The 17,562-nt window shown below is 39.4% G+C and overlaps 1 protein-coding gene across 1 annotated transcript; it reads left to right on the top strand.

The window, feature by feature from the left end:
- The first annotated feature begins 2,188 nt into the window (after nt 1-2,188).
- LOC149205925 (uncharacterized) lies at nt 2,189-2,920 on the top strand. Its single transcript, XM_089397540.1, has one exon. The coding sequence runs from the start codon at nt 2,189-2,191 to the stop codon at nt 2,918-2,920; it is 732 nt and encodes a 243-aa protein (XP_089253666.1).
- Nucleotides 2,921-17,562: the final 14,642 nt, after the last annotated feature.

Here is a 17,562-nt window from a genome sequence, read left to right as displayed (position 1 = left end):
ATATGCATATTTCTACTGAATATCTGAATAATAACCTAGTAAGGTTTAGTTCCCTCCAATAGTGTATATTTGGAGTATTTTCCCAATAAGGTGAATTAAATGTCTCAACTAGTGGAAAAACCACATTCCAAAATGGATTGCATAATTACATGTAGATGCCTCAAGTAACAAAAATATTAAATTAAAAGACAAGTATAACAACATGTAGTCTCATACCACATAGAAAGATGTGTCTTTCATGAGCTCAATGATATTTCATGGGAATTTTATGAACAAAAAAGCTTCAAAATTTGCTCTAGGTTGGAAACAAATTAATTAACTATCAACTTATGCTAATATCTATAGAATGTCATGAACCTATTTTGTATAATCCATATAGATTCCATCTATATACTTTTAATGTTGAATTTTCCTAAATGGTCAAAAGCTGGGAGGAAAAATGCGATCCGGTCTGCGATCACCCCGCCTGCAAAACTTCTGAGAACCCTAAACCCTGATCGCCCCTGACGGCTCGAGCTGCGCCGTCGGACTCCTTCTGAAAGCCTTCAATGGCTAAGCCGGTAGGAGGGGCGGGCTCTGCCCCCCCTCCTCTGAACACCCCAAACTCTGACATGAATCAGAACGAGACTCCACTGACCCCTTCTGGCACTGTCCATGAATCTGAGCAGGGAGGACAAAGGACGAATGGAAAAGAGATGCCCACAGCTCAGCCTGAAGCAATGGATACAGAAAAAGAGGCGCACCAAAAAGCCTCTTCGTCACAGCCAAAGGCGACCTCGGCAACCTGTATTCCGAAGGCTGTAGAACGCATCAAGGTTGATCTGCCAAGTCATCGCATAAACGGTGAGATCCAACACATGCAGGATCATGCGTTAATAGGAAAGTTTCTTGGATTCTGGCCTACTGAAAAGGCCTTGCAGGGATGGATAGCATCAAAATGGAAGCCCAAAGGACAGGTTACTCTGCAGCTTGGACCGAAAGGCTTCTTCACAGCCATCTTCCATTGTGTGGAGGACAAATCGCGGGTATTCGAAGGCGGCCCATATTTCTTTAACTCCTCAGGACTCTATCTCACGGAGTGGAAGCCAAGATTTAACCCTGATAAAGAAGACTTCAGCTGGGCTCCAGTATGGATACGAATGTATTCCCTCCCAGTGGAATACTGGAAGGAAGAAACGCTTGCAGACATTGGCAACAAACTTGGGACCTTCATCAAAGTTGCGGCGGAAACAAAGTCCCGCAAATACACCTCGTACGCCAGGATCTGCGTTCAGATGCACCTGACCAAGGCTTTAGCTGACTCGGTAAGTCTCTTTCACGATGACTTTGAATGGATACAGCCTCTAGATTATGAGCATATCCCCTTTCGCTGCCGTAAATGCCATGAGCATGGACACCTCTTCCGAGACTGTCCTCTAAACCTGCAGTCTAAAGCCTCTTCCAATGAAACCATCAAAGACTCGGAAGGCTTCACCAAAATTCCTAATCGCCGTAGGCATGCCAAGAAAAGCCAGGCAGTCCCTGATATTGCCGCCAAATCGGATTCCCAGAACAGATTCTCTCTGCTTGCTTCCCAGGATCCGCAGGACCTACCTAGCTCTGATCCCCTGGAGAATATTACTCTGCCTTCATCTTCCCTCCATCCCTCAGCCCCCATGCAGTCCTCTGATCCAGTTTCTTCTCGCCCCTCACCTCAACAAACGGCGGATAATACAAAAATGGTTTCAGATCTTAGCCCCTTACCCTCAGACAAGGGGAAATCTGTTCTAGATTTCAAGCAGCAGGCTTCAGCCATGGATCTAGATGCAGCTCTTGCTCTAAGTCTACAGGAAGCTGCAGATGAGGACGATCAGAGCTCCCCTATCATCATGGAGGAAGATCCGGAGAATATTATCCTAGAGGGTCTTGATATCTTCAAACTTGAAACAACCTGCAAACAAAAAGAATTTAACTCCATTCCCCCTTGGCAAATAGACAGGCTTGAAGGAGTCTTGACCAAAGTGCAGCACAATAAAAGTCTTGGTATACAAGGAGGAAGCCCTTGGGATGGAAAAAAAAATCTCAAAGAAACCAAGAAAAGGGGACGTAAGACAGACCTTCAGAGGACCATAATAGTGGGAGAAATACTTGTGGAATCGGGGCGATTCCCTAAGTTGACAAAGTTTTATAAACCCAAACCTCAGTTTCCATGAAGCTCATCTCCTGGAATGTGAGAGGACTCAACAGCCCCTCAAAACACTGGATGATAAAAAACCTGATTCAACAAGAAAAACCATCCATAGTTTTTCTTCAAGAGACAAAAAGTAGCAACACAGCTATTGATAGAATTCGAAATAAGATTTGGGCAGGTAGCAGCTCAATTTCAGTTGATGCCTCAGGGGCCTCAGGCGGACTAGCCATACTATGGAATCCGCAGACTCTTTCACTATATGACTTCCATGCCACCCATCACCTCATTCAAGCGTCCTTCCACCTCATTGGCACCAACATCCACGGGCATCTCTCAAATGTGTATTTTCTGCAAAATATTCAGCAAAAACTAGATCTGCTGGAAACAATCTCTATTCTAAATGAGAACAGGCAGTTCCCCCTCTGGATCGGCGGAGGAGACTACAATATCATAAAATCGATGGAAGAGAAAATAGGAGGCAGAACCAGGCTAGAGAGTGACAGCAATGGCCTCAGAGAATTCATTCAGAATAATCAACTTATGGACATTCCAACCTCCAATGGAATTTTTACTTGGACTAATAAGCGCAGGGGCATTCATCATATTGCCTCCAGGCTCGATAGGTTCCTCCTGTCGGACAATGCAATTCATTTGGGCGGGGACTTCAACGCGTCAATCGTACCCCAAGGAGGATCTGACCACTGGCCAATAATGTTACAATGGTCTAGGCCCGGTACTCACTGCAATTGAACCTTCCGATTCGAAGCCTTCTGGCTTACAAATCCAAAATTCAAGATAGTGGTAGAAGAAGCATGGAAATCTTTTATCCCGCTAGAGGGGGCCAAAATGTATCAATTCCAACAAAAGTTGAAAAACTTAAAACAAGTCCTCAAGGGCTGGAATCGCACACATTTTGGCAACATACAGGAGAATCGCCAGAGGCTGGAAAAGCAAATGGAAGCACTTCAACAAACTTTCATCCGAGAAGGCAGAACAGAGGAACAGACACAACAGGAGCAGATCCTTTGGAATCAAATAGAAGAACGCAGGCAACAAGAGGAAATTCTCTGGCGTCAAAAATCCAGAATCAGCTGGCTAAAAGAAGGGGAGAAGAATACCAAATTCTTCCATAAAACAGCCATCCAAAGGCGTATGCACAATAACATCACTTTCATAAAAAATCAACAAGGGGAAAGAGTAGAAGCACACGAAGATATGGAGAAGGAGTTCACAGGCTACTTTCAGGATATCCTCAGGGAGCCCACAAGTAACAGAGAGGAGGCAATCAAAATTATCACGCAACACATTCCTCGAATCATAACGGAGGACCAAAACAACAAACTGCTTCAACCTACGTTACTAAAGGAAGTTGAAGAAGCTATGGACCAACTTAAAGATGGCAAGGCTCTCGGGCCGGACGGCTTCACAGCCAATTTCTTCCATGAATTTTGGGAGCTCATCAAAGTTGAAGTATGGGAACTAGTGGAGGAATCAAGAATTATGCATTGGATTCTCCTTGCCCTCAATACAACCTTCATAGCATTGGTTCCAAATGGTGAAGAACCGAGCAAGCCTGAAAATTATAGACCAATAGTGCTATGCAATGTAATCTACAAGCTCATCTCAAAGGTCATAGCGAATAGGCTCAAACCTCTCCTTCCACTACTCATTTCTCCAGAACAGACGGGATATGTAGAAGGACGGCAGATCATGGATGGAATAATTCTATCAAATGAGGTGATTCACTCATTAAAGCTTCTAAAAAAACCAGGTATGTTACTAAAACTGGATCTCTCTAAAGCCTTTGACAAACTCAGTTGGAATTACATTCAAAAAATGCTATTGGCTTTTGGTTTCAGTTCTACTTGGACCAGATGGATCATGAACCTTATTTCCTCTCCCAGCATCTCCGTCCTGCTGAATGGCTCTCCCTCCTCTCCCTTTCGCCCCTCTCGGGGCATCAGACAGGGGGATCCTCTCTCACCTTTCCTCTTTGTTCTAATGGCAGAAGGGCTCAGTAGGCTTCTCAAATCCGCTGTTTCCTCCCAAGCTCTAAAAGGAATCTCTATACATGGTCTTCCTCCTTAGTCCCATCAACAGTTTGTTGACGACACTATGTTATTTGGTCATCCTTCATCACAAGAGGCCTCTGTCTTCAAATCCCTGCTTTCCCTCTTCTCTGAAGCATCAGGCACTTCCATCAATGCCTCGAAGTCTCAGCTCTTCTTCTTCAACACCCCCCCTACGCAAAGAAACATTGCCAGAATTCTGGGGTATACCATATCCAAGCTTCCATCAAAATACCTAGGGGCACCCCTTGCGGACTCTGTCGTCAAACATGCCTCCTGGAAGACTCTACTAGATAAATTAGAATCAAAGCTTTCGTCATGGACTTTTCGTGCTCTAAACATGGCCGGCAGACTGGTCTTAATTAAATCGGTTTTACAGGCAATGCCTTTGTATCTCTTTTCCATTATGGCAGCTCCAAAATGGGTCCTTAAAACCATTCGCAACCTTCAACGCAACTTCCTATGGGGTTCCTCTGGCTTGAACAGAAAATGGGCTCTTGTTAACTGGAAAGAAGTCTGCAAAATCAAATCAGAAGGCGGTCTAGGCTTGCGAGATCCTCTTCAAAGCAATAATACAATGGGAGCACGAATGTGGTGGAATTGGATCTCCAAGCCACACTCACCATGGGCCAGACTATGGCAAGCAAAATATGCCCCGGGTAGTCAATGGAAAGATCTTATCAGAATCAGTTCCACAACCCAAGGATCACCAATATGGAACACTGCAAAGCTCCATAGCAAGTTCATTCAAGAGCACAGTTTCTGGGAAATTCACTCAGGTACGACGGCAAGGTTCTGGGAGGATTCATGGCAGCAACTCCCAAAGCTGGCAACTTTATTTCAAAAGCCTCTTTGGCAAATGCAGATGCAGCAGGCGAACCTTACTTGCGTTCATCAATTCTGGCAACAATCCTCAAATCATGACTTCCGAATCTGGAAGTAGGCCAGCCTCTGGCAGATGGACTGGCAGGGAGAAACGTACTCTGACATAGATCAAGAACTTATCTACAGAAGAATCCGTTACTCCAACCAGCAGGACCGATTAAGATGGGGTCACACGCCCAAAGGAACATTCACCACTAAAGAAGCTCACCAATTGCGCTATTCAGAAATCTAGATAGACAAGGACTGAATATGGGAAAAAGTCTAGCAACCAGGACTATGGCCCAAAATTTCAACTTTCTTATGTCTTCTTAGTAAAAGGCGCATACTCACTTGGGACAACCTGTTAAAGCGCGAATTCATTGGGCCATCAATATGCCCAAATTGTAATCTCCACTCTGAGACCATCAGTCATTTAATGCAAACATGTCAGCTAGCTACACAACTGTAGAAGAAAGTTGAAAAATGCAACATGAGATCGGAAGCAAGGATGGAGGATGTAACAGAAAATATAAGGAAATGGACTAAGAACCCTTTTAAAAGTTTGCTTCTCAATTCTCTGTGGAGTATAATACCAGGCTTTCTATACTGGATTCTCTGGAAGGAAATAAACTATAGAATCTTCAATAACACCTTCAGGTCAATAGATGCTCTGTGGCTCATCTTCAAAAAAAATCTACAAGAAACTCTTGCTATCAGAACCTGGTCTACTACAGATCTGCCAGACTCTCCAAAGGAATGCAACATTCTGAAAGAATGGAATTTGGACCTCTCCTTTTTAGCAAAGGTCAGCACCCGTCCCACAATTAGTACCACCTCTCCAGCAAGCTGGTCCCCTCCGGCAAACAACTCCTACAAGCTTAATTTTGATGGGGTTGCCAAAGGAAATCCCGGGCCTACGGGCTTTGGAGGAATCTTCAGAAGCCACACGGGAGCAATACTGCATATATTCTATGGATCAATTGGCAAAGATACTAACAACGCAGCAGAACTGGAAGGACTCTGGGAAGGCATCTGCATAGCAGAACAAAAACATTTCTTCCCTCTGGAGGTTGAAGGAGACTCTCTTATTCTTATAGCTGCTGCAAAAAGAATACAGGCAGGTTCTTCAGCTGTCAAGGTCACATCAAGCTAGAGATTGCTGAGCAGGATGGAATCACTGGAGGAAAAGCTACAAAATCCCCTAAGCATAGCCTTCCAGCATGTAAGAAGGACAGCTAACCAAGTAGCAGACAGACTGGCTAACCAGGGTGTATCTCAGCTAATTCCATACTTCTCAGGTTCACTTGATATGGTAGATGATGACCAACTCAAAAAGGACTGCATTTCTTTGGTGCAGAAAGATCTCTCCCTCCCGGATGCGGGTGCTTAAGGTGAGTGGTAGACAGATGGGGAGTCACATGGGCAGGGGTCAGCCCATGTGTGACACGCAGTACCTCGCAGGATGTAAGAGAGGTTAGCATGCGGGATCAACGAGGGCATTAATGCTGGTCTTGTCTTCCATAATTCGTCTCCTGGCTAACTGTGCGATGGCGATTAATAAACCGGGAGCTCCTGCTACACTTGCGCATTCTTCTGCAATCGTCTGGAATTCCGCTGCAACACTGGTGCATTACTCGGTGGAGCGGGGAATGAGCAAGGGCATTCATGCTCTGCGGCTAGTTCAGGGACCGTCACAAGCTTGAGAGCAATTCCCAGGCATTGTGAGCCAAATTCGGCAGCCCCCGTCCTAATTAATCCCTCCTCTCCGGGTTTCTGCAAGCGGTTTCTTCTTTATCCAACAATGTGGGGTGAGAGACTGAGAATGTGCAGTAGGCGCGGAGGCTCTCGCGGACGGGCTACCACTCAGAGACCTGCCCCCATTTCTCCTTCCTCCTTCGTCGAAGTTATGTCTGAGTAGCAGCACCTCCATGGTAACAGAGCCGGACGAGGCAGAGGGCTGGGGAGCGAATGCATAATTGATTGTGGACATGAGGCGCATCCTACGGTCAGGTATCAGATACCCTGCACACTCGCCAATTCTACTTTTATTGTCTCTGTAACTGATGAGCATTGTGATATTTTCAGAGATCAGGCAGATGAAACTCTGGAAAACCCACCTCAAGTTCAAGGGACAGTGCCTATAATTGACCTGCAACGCGCTGTTAGGGAAAGCTCCCCCTTAGCTACTCCAGCAGCTCTTGCGGGTCCAAGCGAGCCTGTTCAGGGTCTCCCTTCCAGCGCGGTGGTCCCTCTCTCCGATTCTGACGACTCTCTGCAATTTGGGTGCCGAGTTGAGGAAGCGCCCTACACACGGATGATGAATGATCAAGTCAAGCAGTTCTCTCTCGGCAGCCTAGGACGCAGGAGCATCACTCTGTCTTTGAATCCTGTGTTTATGTATCAGTTTGGCAGTATGGGTCTGTATGTCTATGTGTCGGTAGTATGGGTTTATATGTGAGTCAGTCCATGTTTAAGTGGTGCTCATCATCGCCATGTTTGTCTATCTCAGCATGTCCCTATTACGTACTATTTAGAGTCACAGTTTCGAGTCTTAGGAGAAGACACAACAGAAGATAGTTATCCAAATTTTGACTGTGTTCAATTTTGGAAGGTGTAAATCTGGGCAAACTGTCAATTTCTGGGTAGGATTTACAAGGCCATGGCCTTGTTGTAACTCTGATGTAATTTTTGACCTTTTTGTACTATAATAGAATTAGCCTTATTCAGAAAAAAAAAAATGTTGAATTTTCCTCATGTTGGCCATGATCTACAGAAAGAGCGCTTGTCAGTTTTTTTTCCAATTACATCATAAGAGTTCAACATTTCTTCCCTTTATGTTTCATCATTTCCTAAGATCTTTATAAGTATAAACTTCATTCCCTCAATCTATTTCCCTGGATGGACTATCTTTACTAGCATTAGTTTGTATTTTATTCAGTTATGTCCTTGCATCGCAATCATACAATTCATAATTTAATTTGATAACAATATGGGAGGAGAGATCTATTGGCATGAAGTAAACATAGAATCCAAAATTTCCTTATCCACCATTGCTCCCTTCAACCCTTGCATTCATATTTACAAGCCATGATGACCAGACCACTAAAATTCATCATCTAAACTTTCAATAATCATATCTTACAATTATTACAAATTTGTTCATTCATCAAGCTCAACTATGAACATCAAAATCTATATCTATCATGTGTAAGTATCTTAAAATTGGTATAGAGTCTTTGTGCCCTCACAAGAGCATTCAACAATAGCTTAAGTTTTGGGGAAACTTCCACAATATATAATGAAATAAAAATTTAATCTTCACATCACTCAATAAGTAGGCACAATAAAAAATTAACCAATTGATGGTTAACCATTTATACTTATTAAAAATAATCAACATGTTAATTGTTTGTTATTTCTTTGCATTACTCTCTACTCCACCCAACACTGCAAGGTTTTATGTTATTTAACCACATTGCAGAATTATTTGTTCCCATATAACTTTTTTGGGTTTCTCCTCCCCACAATGCTACTATAGCTATCCACCATGGTGTATGAAATACCATACTTAGACTTGAGAAATTCAAGTTAAAGTGCAAGGATTAAATCCAATTTGTTCATTCACCACACTTGACTATAACTGTCAAGCTCGAGTATCTTAAATTAATTTTTAAATCATGGTAATATGCATATAAACATACAAATGCATCTCATTATAACCACACAAATGATAACCACACAAATGAGCCATAGAAATATGTAAACACATGTAGGTAATCAGATCATGAGTTTAGCACCGTATCCACTCATCGTATGCAACATGAAGGATAACATAAATCCTTCAAGCATAATGTAAATCGTTAACTCCAAGGCTATAGTATTCATATACTTATGAAATTCTTTATGCATGAAAAAAAAATAGCTCATATAAAATTGTAGACACGCTTTTATGTAGTCCGTTCATACACAAAGTGCCCACACGTCATTTAATCCTGTTTTTATGTAATGTTTGCTTAAAATAATTTTACAGAATAATCTGAGAACAGTATAATGGCAATCAAGGAAATTTAAATTAGGTATTATAGCGAATTGTGGCATATACGTCAACGAAGTTATATATGTTTTTATGTTTCACACACATTGATGTGTACAAAATAAATTATGTGTAGTGCAATTCTCATCATTAATTTATTAACTATGCACCTAATCTACCATATAGGTATTTTCGATTAATTGTGGCATATATATATATATAATAATGTTTTTAATGCAACGAAATAATCACGAACATAGATATGAACAACCTCAGAGAGAGTCTTACCCAAAAACAATTACCACGTATGTCAGAGACGAACAAATTAATCCTTCTGACATTCTACCTTGTTGACGCAACACTTTGCATACCATTTACAGTAAAAATTGGGATTGGTAATATTGCTACCTGCGCATATACGAATAGGAAGGTTGGGAGTGTAGAAATATGGGAATTCAAAACCAATGGCTCCCATTACTTCCACGTCATCTTATTCAGAATCCATGGAACATTTTTGTTGTAAATAAAAAAAAAACTAACCTCTTTTTGCAATGCACTCTGCAAACATGGATTTCATGATAAATGAAAAACATCAAACTATACAATTTTTCCTCAACCATCTCAAAACGAAGTAAAAACAATGTCTTTTTGCCAGAAGGAAACTTATGGACACCATAGCACTCTTTCGATTTCAGGTTGACGGGATGGGTGGGCCTTTCTCGTCAACTGAGGTCTCTCCAAATCTCACTAATGGTTGATCAACCTAGGTTATGAGTTATGCTAGCCTTACATGATCATGGTGGATCGGTTTATCTATGAGGAAGCTATGCTCAACACCATCCTCATTCCGGGAAGTAACAAATCCAAAACCACGCAGCGATCAGTTTCCCAATTTACAACACAACGTAGGGCTATGAAACAATGGGTCTGCCTATTGAGGTTACAACATACGGTAGTTTGCACTCTTGAGCAGACTCCAATTGCAGTAAGTGCTCATCAACATTCCAAAGAGGTTGATTTGCCATGATGGGTATTTGAATTTTTTCTTTTTAACAAGATGGCTTGGATTATTTATACCGAGAAATATCAGTCGATAAGGATAAATGATAAGGATAAGCGTTATCCATGTGCATGTAAGGATAAACATTATCCAACTGAATGTAGCCCTAGAAGATTCATCAACCATTTAGTTGTTTCACAAATGGGTATGGTCATTATTTGCAACTTGGTCAACAATTGAATCCCTCCAGATCAACAGATAAGTAGAAATATCGACACTATGGATCAAAAAGGAAACCAATGATACTCCATGAATTTTCTCCATGAATGTAAATGGGAAAGGTGCTTTTGATTAAATCATAAAACATGCTTCTACAACTGCCAAAACCGGGCATGCCTTAAAGCTCAAAGGTGTAGGATTTTTACAAAACGTGTGAGTTGCATAAGCAAGAATCCAATTCTAAGGAAATTAATAAAGTGTCACTCTCTACCCAATGCATGAAGTGTCACATTTCGCAAGCCTGATTTAAAACCTTAACCACGCTTTACACCTCATTTCATCAATAGTCAAACCTAGCTATTTGTTGAGTTCCAACACAACAAGAGACAAGTGAATGGAGGAGTCCACGAGGGCACTGCCTATGTATTTCATGTTTAATACAAAACTGTAGGGGGGTTACACAACTAGGCTACCATGGCAGTTCTAGATGACTACTTAAAACACATTACCCAATGGAACTATTGGGATTAAAACAAAACCTAAGTTCAACAGTATTGGGTAATGTACCTACCTGGGGAAAGTTTAATGTTCATTACATTTATTGATATCAACAAATAGCTATATTAACTTTCATCGATGAACAAAAATTAATGTACTATGGCAATTCTATCACCGAAAGCTTGCATGCATTTTATGAGCAGTTGTATATTTCACATGGAAACAGGCTATAAGGTTCCACCACTCAGGTAAACACTATGCGCGAGATATTGAATGCTTTCACAATAACCCTTGCAGCCAATGATAATCCCTTTAGCAATGCTTCTCGTTTTATTTTACGAAATTTGCCTTGCAGGTTCACGCAGGTTCAAATTTGTTTAAAGCCCCTGATCATTAAGAAAGTCTTATGCATGTTAAGTGAGATGAATGCCATGGGTTCCAAAGTCGACCACCACCTCACAGATCCGTCGTGATTTCCCTATTTCATCGCCTGAGGCTCAACCACCTAATTCATTGTGTTTTCACATTTAGACTTTGACTTACACATTATTCATAAGGTGTATTTATCCAAAAAAAAAAACACCACATGGTCTCTCTAGAGCTAGCTTGGATTTCTACCTAGTTGTTTAGGTTTGTCAATAATGAGTTATTTTCAGTGATAGTATCTTCCTCATAAGACATTGACTATGATCTGAGTGAAGGCATTCTTAGAATTTACTATTTATTCAAAGTGAATACAATTGCACCAATGACATGATCTTGCGTACATAATTCAAAGCAACCGTAATACTTCTTTACAACTACCAAAATCTTTAGCAATTATAAGAATAAAATTTTCGTCAAAATATATATAAATATTTCTTGAAAAACCTCAATCTAGGCATGTAAACTTCGAAACTAATTCTACCCTTCTTTCTTCCATATCTAGTGATCCAAATCAGGGTTTCAAACTACTTCTATTTTTAATTGATCCCTTTATGCAATTGGAAACACAATTAGTTACATGCTTGACAAGAAATATAGGAGATTTCACTCCTCATTAAAATATCAACCTTTTTTTATTTCAAAATCCATAATTTCAAAAAACCTTAGTTCAAAATTACCTTTGATTTCAAGTAATCAATAAAATATATATATTTTATTGCTTCAAATTCCTCCTCCAATAAATCATTTTAAGATTTAATTTCAACCTTTATGGATTCTAGAATATTTTTCTTATAGAAATTTATAACTGAACCCTTCATTGAAACCTCTTATTTGTGTAGGACCTAGTCTAGGACCTACAACTCATTCATATCTTACAGATGTGGGGTGACCCTTAGGCCTCAATATTTGAACTTAGAGCTATGATACCATTTATCACATACCTCCTTGACCCAATATCAATAACCACCTATTATGCTCCCATAATTAAGTTTAAATTTGATTAAATTTATATTCAATCGTTGTCACATGCATAAGTATTCAATCATCTCATAAAAAAGATAACAGATGCAACTATACAAATAACATTAAAGATTCGACAACAAAAAAAGTAATGAGCCACATATAGAACATCCCATGCAATTTAATCAAACTAGATTAGTTGCAACGATTGTCACTCGCAAAATCGAGCACCACCACCCAACGTAGAACTAACTTCCTCCAGTTCACCCCCAAGCCGAGACTTCTTTCCATGGATCAACTGCATCTTGTTGATCTCTTCAATGGGAATTTAATATTGTCTTTCATGACATGTTTTCCTTTATTGGCATCCCTTTTTATGGACCTTTTTATCCATTTTCCTAGGATTTTCCCACGAAACCTTGCCTTTCTCTCCCGCGAGGATTTTTCTCATAAAATAATGCATTTCTCTTATGTAATTATTTTATGTTTTTATTAAACTTAGAATGTTTCTCCATCTCAGTAACTTAATGGATATTTATCTCTCATCCATTAAGCTTATCTAGAATTTGATCTCAAAGTTTTATCGTGAAGGAATTATCTATTCCCATTCACCAATGGGATTTCATTTGGCAAGAATCTCATCTCTTGGTGTCTCATTTTCCAAGAATTTATATTACCTTTATTTATTTGGTAATAAAATATTCACTCTCATTTTTACACCTTTGGCCCAGCTTTTATGTTATAATTGAGTCTTAGTTTAGGTTTAGCATGATAGCATCAAAGTGTTACAAACAACAGAGGGGTGTTATGTGTAAGTTGTTCTTCAGTCTGCAAAATGGCCACCATAGGCTTGACTGTGGAAATATATCAAGACAACATACATCTCATCTTCCAACACACATCTTCTCATGAGTAAATATGGTCTTGTGTGGTGCAAGTCTCCCTCTATCCAAGAATAATTGGCACTTCGCTGCACAATATTATGTTTCTCCCTCGTGGAAATATTTTGTGGCAACTTGCCTGACACCAGATAGTTGGCCACATAAGCAAACCAAGGAGTATTTATTGAGACAAAAAAAAAAATCCATCCGTAAAATCATTTGAAACTGGTACTGAAGTTATATCTTGAGCAATGTTCATTTGACATAAGAAATCTTCAGCCAAATTATCTCATTCATCATTTCAATCACAGTGATATTAAATTCCTGTAACAAAAGTAACAATCTTGTGGTTCTTCCATCAATAATAGGCTTATCCATAAGGAACCTAATAACAGAGTGATGAGTATGGACAAAATTTTCGTAACCAGTAATATTGTGCCTAAATTTGTGAATACCATGGACTACTATTAATAATTCCTTTTCAGTAACTGTATAATTTAGCTCTATAGGTGAGAGATGTTTGCTAACAAAGTAAATAGCATAAGGACAGTGATTCTCCCTTTCTCCCAACACAGCTACAAGGGCAGTGTCTGATGCATCTGTACAAACGTGGAAAGGGAGAGATCGATTAGGTGCTCTCGACACTAGAGCAGTAGACAATTTGTTCTTCAATTCCTGAAAAGCATTCTAACAGTTAGTATCCCATAGAAAATCAACATCTTTAGTAAGGAATTTAAACATAGGTTCTACAATATTGGTAAAATTTTCAATAAATATCCTATAGTAAACTGCATGTCCCAAAAAAATTGTGACCACTTCTTGCGACATTGGATCCAAAATATGTGATATTACGTCAATTTTTGCAAGGTCAACTTTTATCTCTTCTTGTGATAGATGATGTCCTAAAACAATTCCCTTAGTCTGCATCATTTTACATTTAATATTACTAAGGGACAAATGAGCTTCTTAACAACGAATTGACACTTTTTCCAAGTTCTTCAAAGCTTTCTAAAATTCATCGCCATAGACTATGAAGTTTTCCATATAGACTTCCACGGAGTCATGTATCAAATCAATAAAAACAGCTAAAACAACTCTCTCAAAGGTAGCTAGAGCATTGCACAGACCAAAAGGAAGAAATCGGTAAGCATAGGTTGCCTATGAGAAGTAAAAGCAGTCTTCTCTTTATATTTTGGGGATATTTGAATCTGATTATAGACATTTTACCCATCTAAAAAAGAGAAGTCTTTTTTCACTGACAATATATCAAGCACTTGATTAATAAAAGGTAAATGAAAATAGTCTCACAAGGTAGCTCTGTTCAACTCTCTATAGTCAAGACAAATTTTTCATTTCCCTTTTTTCTTGGGAACTACAAACAAGGGAGATATCCATTTACTGTAAGAGATATGATATATAAAACTCGCACTTAACAGTTTTTGTAATTCATCTGTAAAAAAAAAAAGAATTAGACCTAGATTCATGTCTATTTATGGTTGCCTAAGATGCCTAAATTCTTTATTCCTATAAATGTGATGTGTAAAAGTATCAAAATGATTACCTTTCATGTCTAAATAAGCCCAAGCAAATGCTCCATACTATTTTTGAACCATATTTATTACGTGTTGTTTTCATTCTATAATTATTTCTATACGGATGTACAACATTTTTCCAACATTGATTTGAACAGGTTGAGCACTTTCTTCATTGTTTTCTTCGAAGGTTTCCATAGTAAATGATGCAAACATAGGAGTTTGATAAGATTCCTGAAATTCATTGTTGAAAACATGATGATAGCCATTAAAAGAAATAGGATAATGTTATGAAACCAGCTCACAAAAAGATAGAAAAGAGAGATCCACGCCTTAGAATTCAGCCTCTTCGAGGGGGCAACCTCCTTTACATTACATAAATGAACAATTCTTGGATGATACAAATGACAAAACCTCCTTTCTATATATAGGAGTCTAAGGAGTCACAATATAATCCATTCGACCTAACAGTAATAATATAAAGCCACAAAAATAACAATAGATGGATTCTATGGGGCACAAAAATAACAATATGGGGGTAATAGGGGCACAACAATATAAATAAGGGGTATAACTACAATAGTAATGGGGTAATCACTAGTATTATAGGGACCCAACATGCCCCTCTCCTTCAAAAAAGTGTTGTCCTCAACGATTGAGTAGTTCTGGATACTTCTGCATAAAATTCTGATCCTCCCATGTGGAATCTTCAGCGGATAAGTTCTTCCACTTGATAAGATACTCTGAAATTGATCGATTTCGTAGCTATCGAGTTCTTGTTTCTGTGACTGCTTCCGGTTCCAATATAATTTTTCCTTCCTCGTCAAGTTCTGGTAATATTGTTTCAATTGGGAGCTTGTCACCTATAACCTTCTTTAAACATGAAACATGGAAAAGTGGGTGCAACCGAGAAGCTGCAGGAAGCTCCAATTTGTATGCCATAGTACCAATCTTTTGCAACACCTTGTACGGACCATAATACTTTGGTGATAATTTATTATCCTTCTTAGCTTGCTTTAGGGACATCTGCTTATATGGTTGTAGCCGTAGGAATACCCAATCAACTACATCAAAACTTCTTTCACTGCGATGTTGATCTGCCTGTTGTTTCATTCTATTTTGTGCCAACACGAGGTTATCGTTTAAGAGTTGGAGGACTTGTTGTTGATGTTCGATGTGATGTTCCACTGCCTGAACCTTAGAATTTTCTCTTAAATATGATGTGATGGATTGTGGTTGATACCCATAAAGTGCCATAAATGGGGTCATTTTTGTTGTTGTATGGAAGGAAGTGTTATACCACCATTCAGCCAGAGGCAACCATTTGACCCATTGTGTCTGTTTATCAGATACAAAGCAACGAAGATATCCTTCCAAACATTTGTTTACTATCTCAGTTTGCCCATCAGATTGAGGATGATAAGATGAGCTATGAGCTAACTGAGTACCAAGACAAGAAAATAATTATGTCCAAAAATTTCGAGTGAAAATGGGATCTCTGTCACTTACAATAATCTTTGGGTTTCCATGTAGCTTTTGAACTGTTTCCATAAATGCAGTAGAAACTGTACTAGCTTTACATGGATGTGATAATGCACAAAAGTGTGCATACTTGGTAAGTCTGTCAACTACCACCATGATGACACTCTTTCCCTCAGACTTGGGTAAACCTGTGATAAAATCCATTGAAACCTCCTCCCAACGTTGGCTTGGAATGGATAAAGGTTGTAATAGACCCGGTGTCTTAATTGTTTCAACTTTATTTTGCTGGCAAACCAAACATTCCGCCACAAACTTTTGAATATCTGATTTAAGGCCATCCCAAAAAAATTCCTTCTTAACCCTGTGGTAAGTTTTTAAAAATCCTGAGTGCCCTCCTAAGGGAGAAGTGTGCAATTCCATAAGAATCTTTTGTTTTAGCTGGGAATTCTTACAGAGGTATAAGCGATCTTTGTACCATAACGAATCATTTTGCCAGCTAAATGTATCAGAAGTACTGGAATCTTGTTGTAGCTTTCGAATAAGTGCCCACACTTCTTCGTCATTCTTCCATTCCTCCCTTGCTTCGTTTATCCAATCTGGTTGGATAATAGAAATGGCACACAACAATGCTTCCACATCCTCATCCTTTCTTGAGAGTGCATCTGCCACCACATTTTGCTTCCCTTTTTTGTAGATGATTTCAAAGTCATAACCCAACATCTTTGTGACCCACTTTTGTTGCTCTTCAGAGAATAATCTTTGTTCTAAAAAGTATTTAAGGCTATCATGATCCGTTTTTACCTTGAAGTGTCTTCCCATTAGGTAGAGTTGCCATTTCTTAAGTGCATGGAGTATTGCCAACATTTCCTTCTCATAAATAGCTTTGCTTAAAAACTTTCCCTTGATTGGATGACTTTCAAAAGCAATGGGTCTTTCATCTTGCATTAGAACAGCACCAATTCCATTTCCTGAAGCATCACATTCCACAATAAAGGTTTTTGTGAAGTCCCGCGTAGCTAAGACTGGTGCTTGGCACATTGCCTCTTTAAGATGTTCAAAGGCCTTTGTTGCTTCCGGAGTCCATGAAAATGAATCTTTCTTCAATAATGTTGTTAGAGGTGCTGCTATTCTCCCATAATTCTTAACAAACTTGCGATAATACCATGTCAACCCAAGAAATCCTCGCAGATTCTTTATGGATGTGGGGATTTTCCATTCCTTAATGGCTTTAATTTTGTTAGGGTCTACCTTAACTCCTTCATGAGATACAATATGACCTAAATATTCCACCTCCTGGACTCCAAAGAAACATTTGGATCTTTTTGCATATAATTGTTTCTCCTCAAATAGTTGTAGCACCCTGTCAACATGTTCAACATGATCCTTCCAAGACTTGCTGTAGATTAATATATCATCAAAAAATACTAA

This window comes from Pinus tabuliformis, chromosome 1_2 (assembly GCF_031772625.1).
Source record: "Pinus tabuliformis cultivar Carrire ecotype Pingquan chromosome 1_2, CPIR1, whole genome shotgun sequence".
NCBI lineage: Eukaryota > Viridiplantae > Streptophyta > Pinopsida > Pinales > Pinaceae > Pinus > Pinus tabuliformis.
This window is presented reverse-complemented; position numbering and strand designations above follow the sequence as displayed.

What these genes read in the sequence shown, in the direction of transcription:
- LOC149205925 (XM_089397540.1), top strand. Translation starts at nt 2,189, where the DNA reads ATGAAGCTCATCTCCTGGAATGTGAGAGGACTCAACAGCCCCTCAAAA.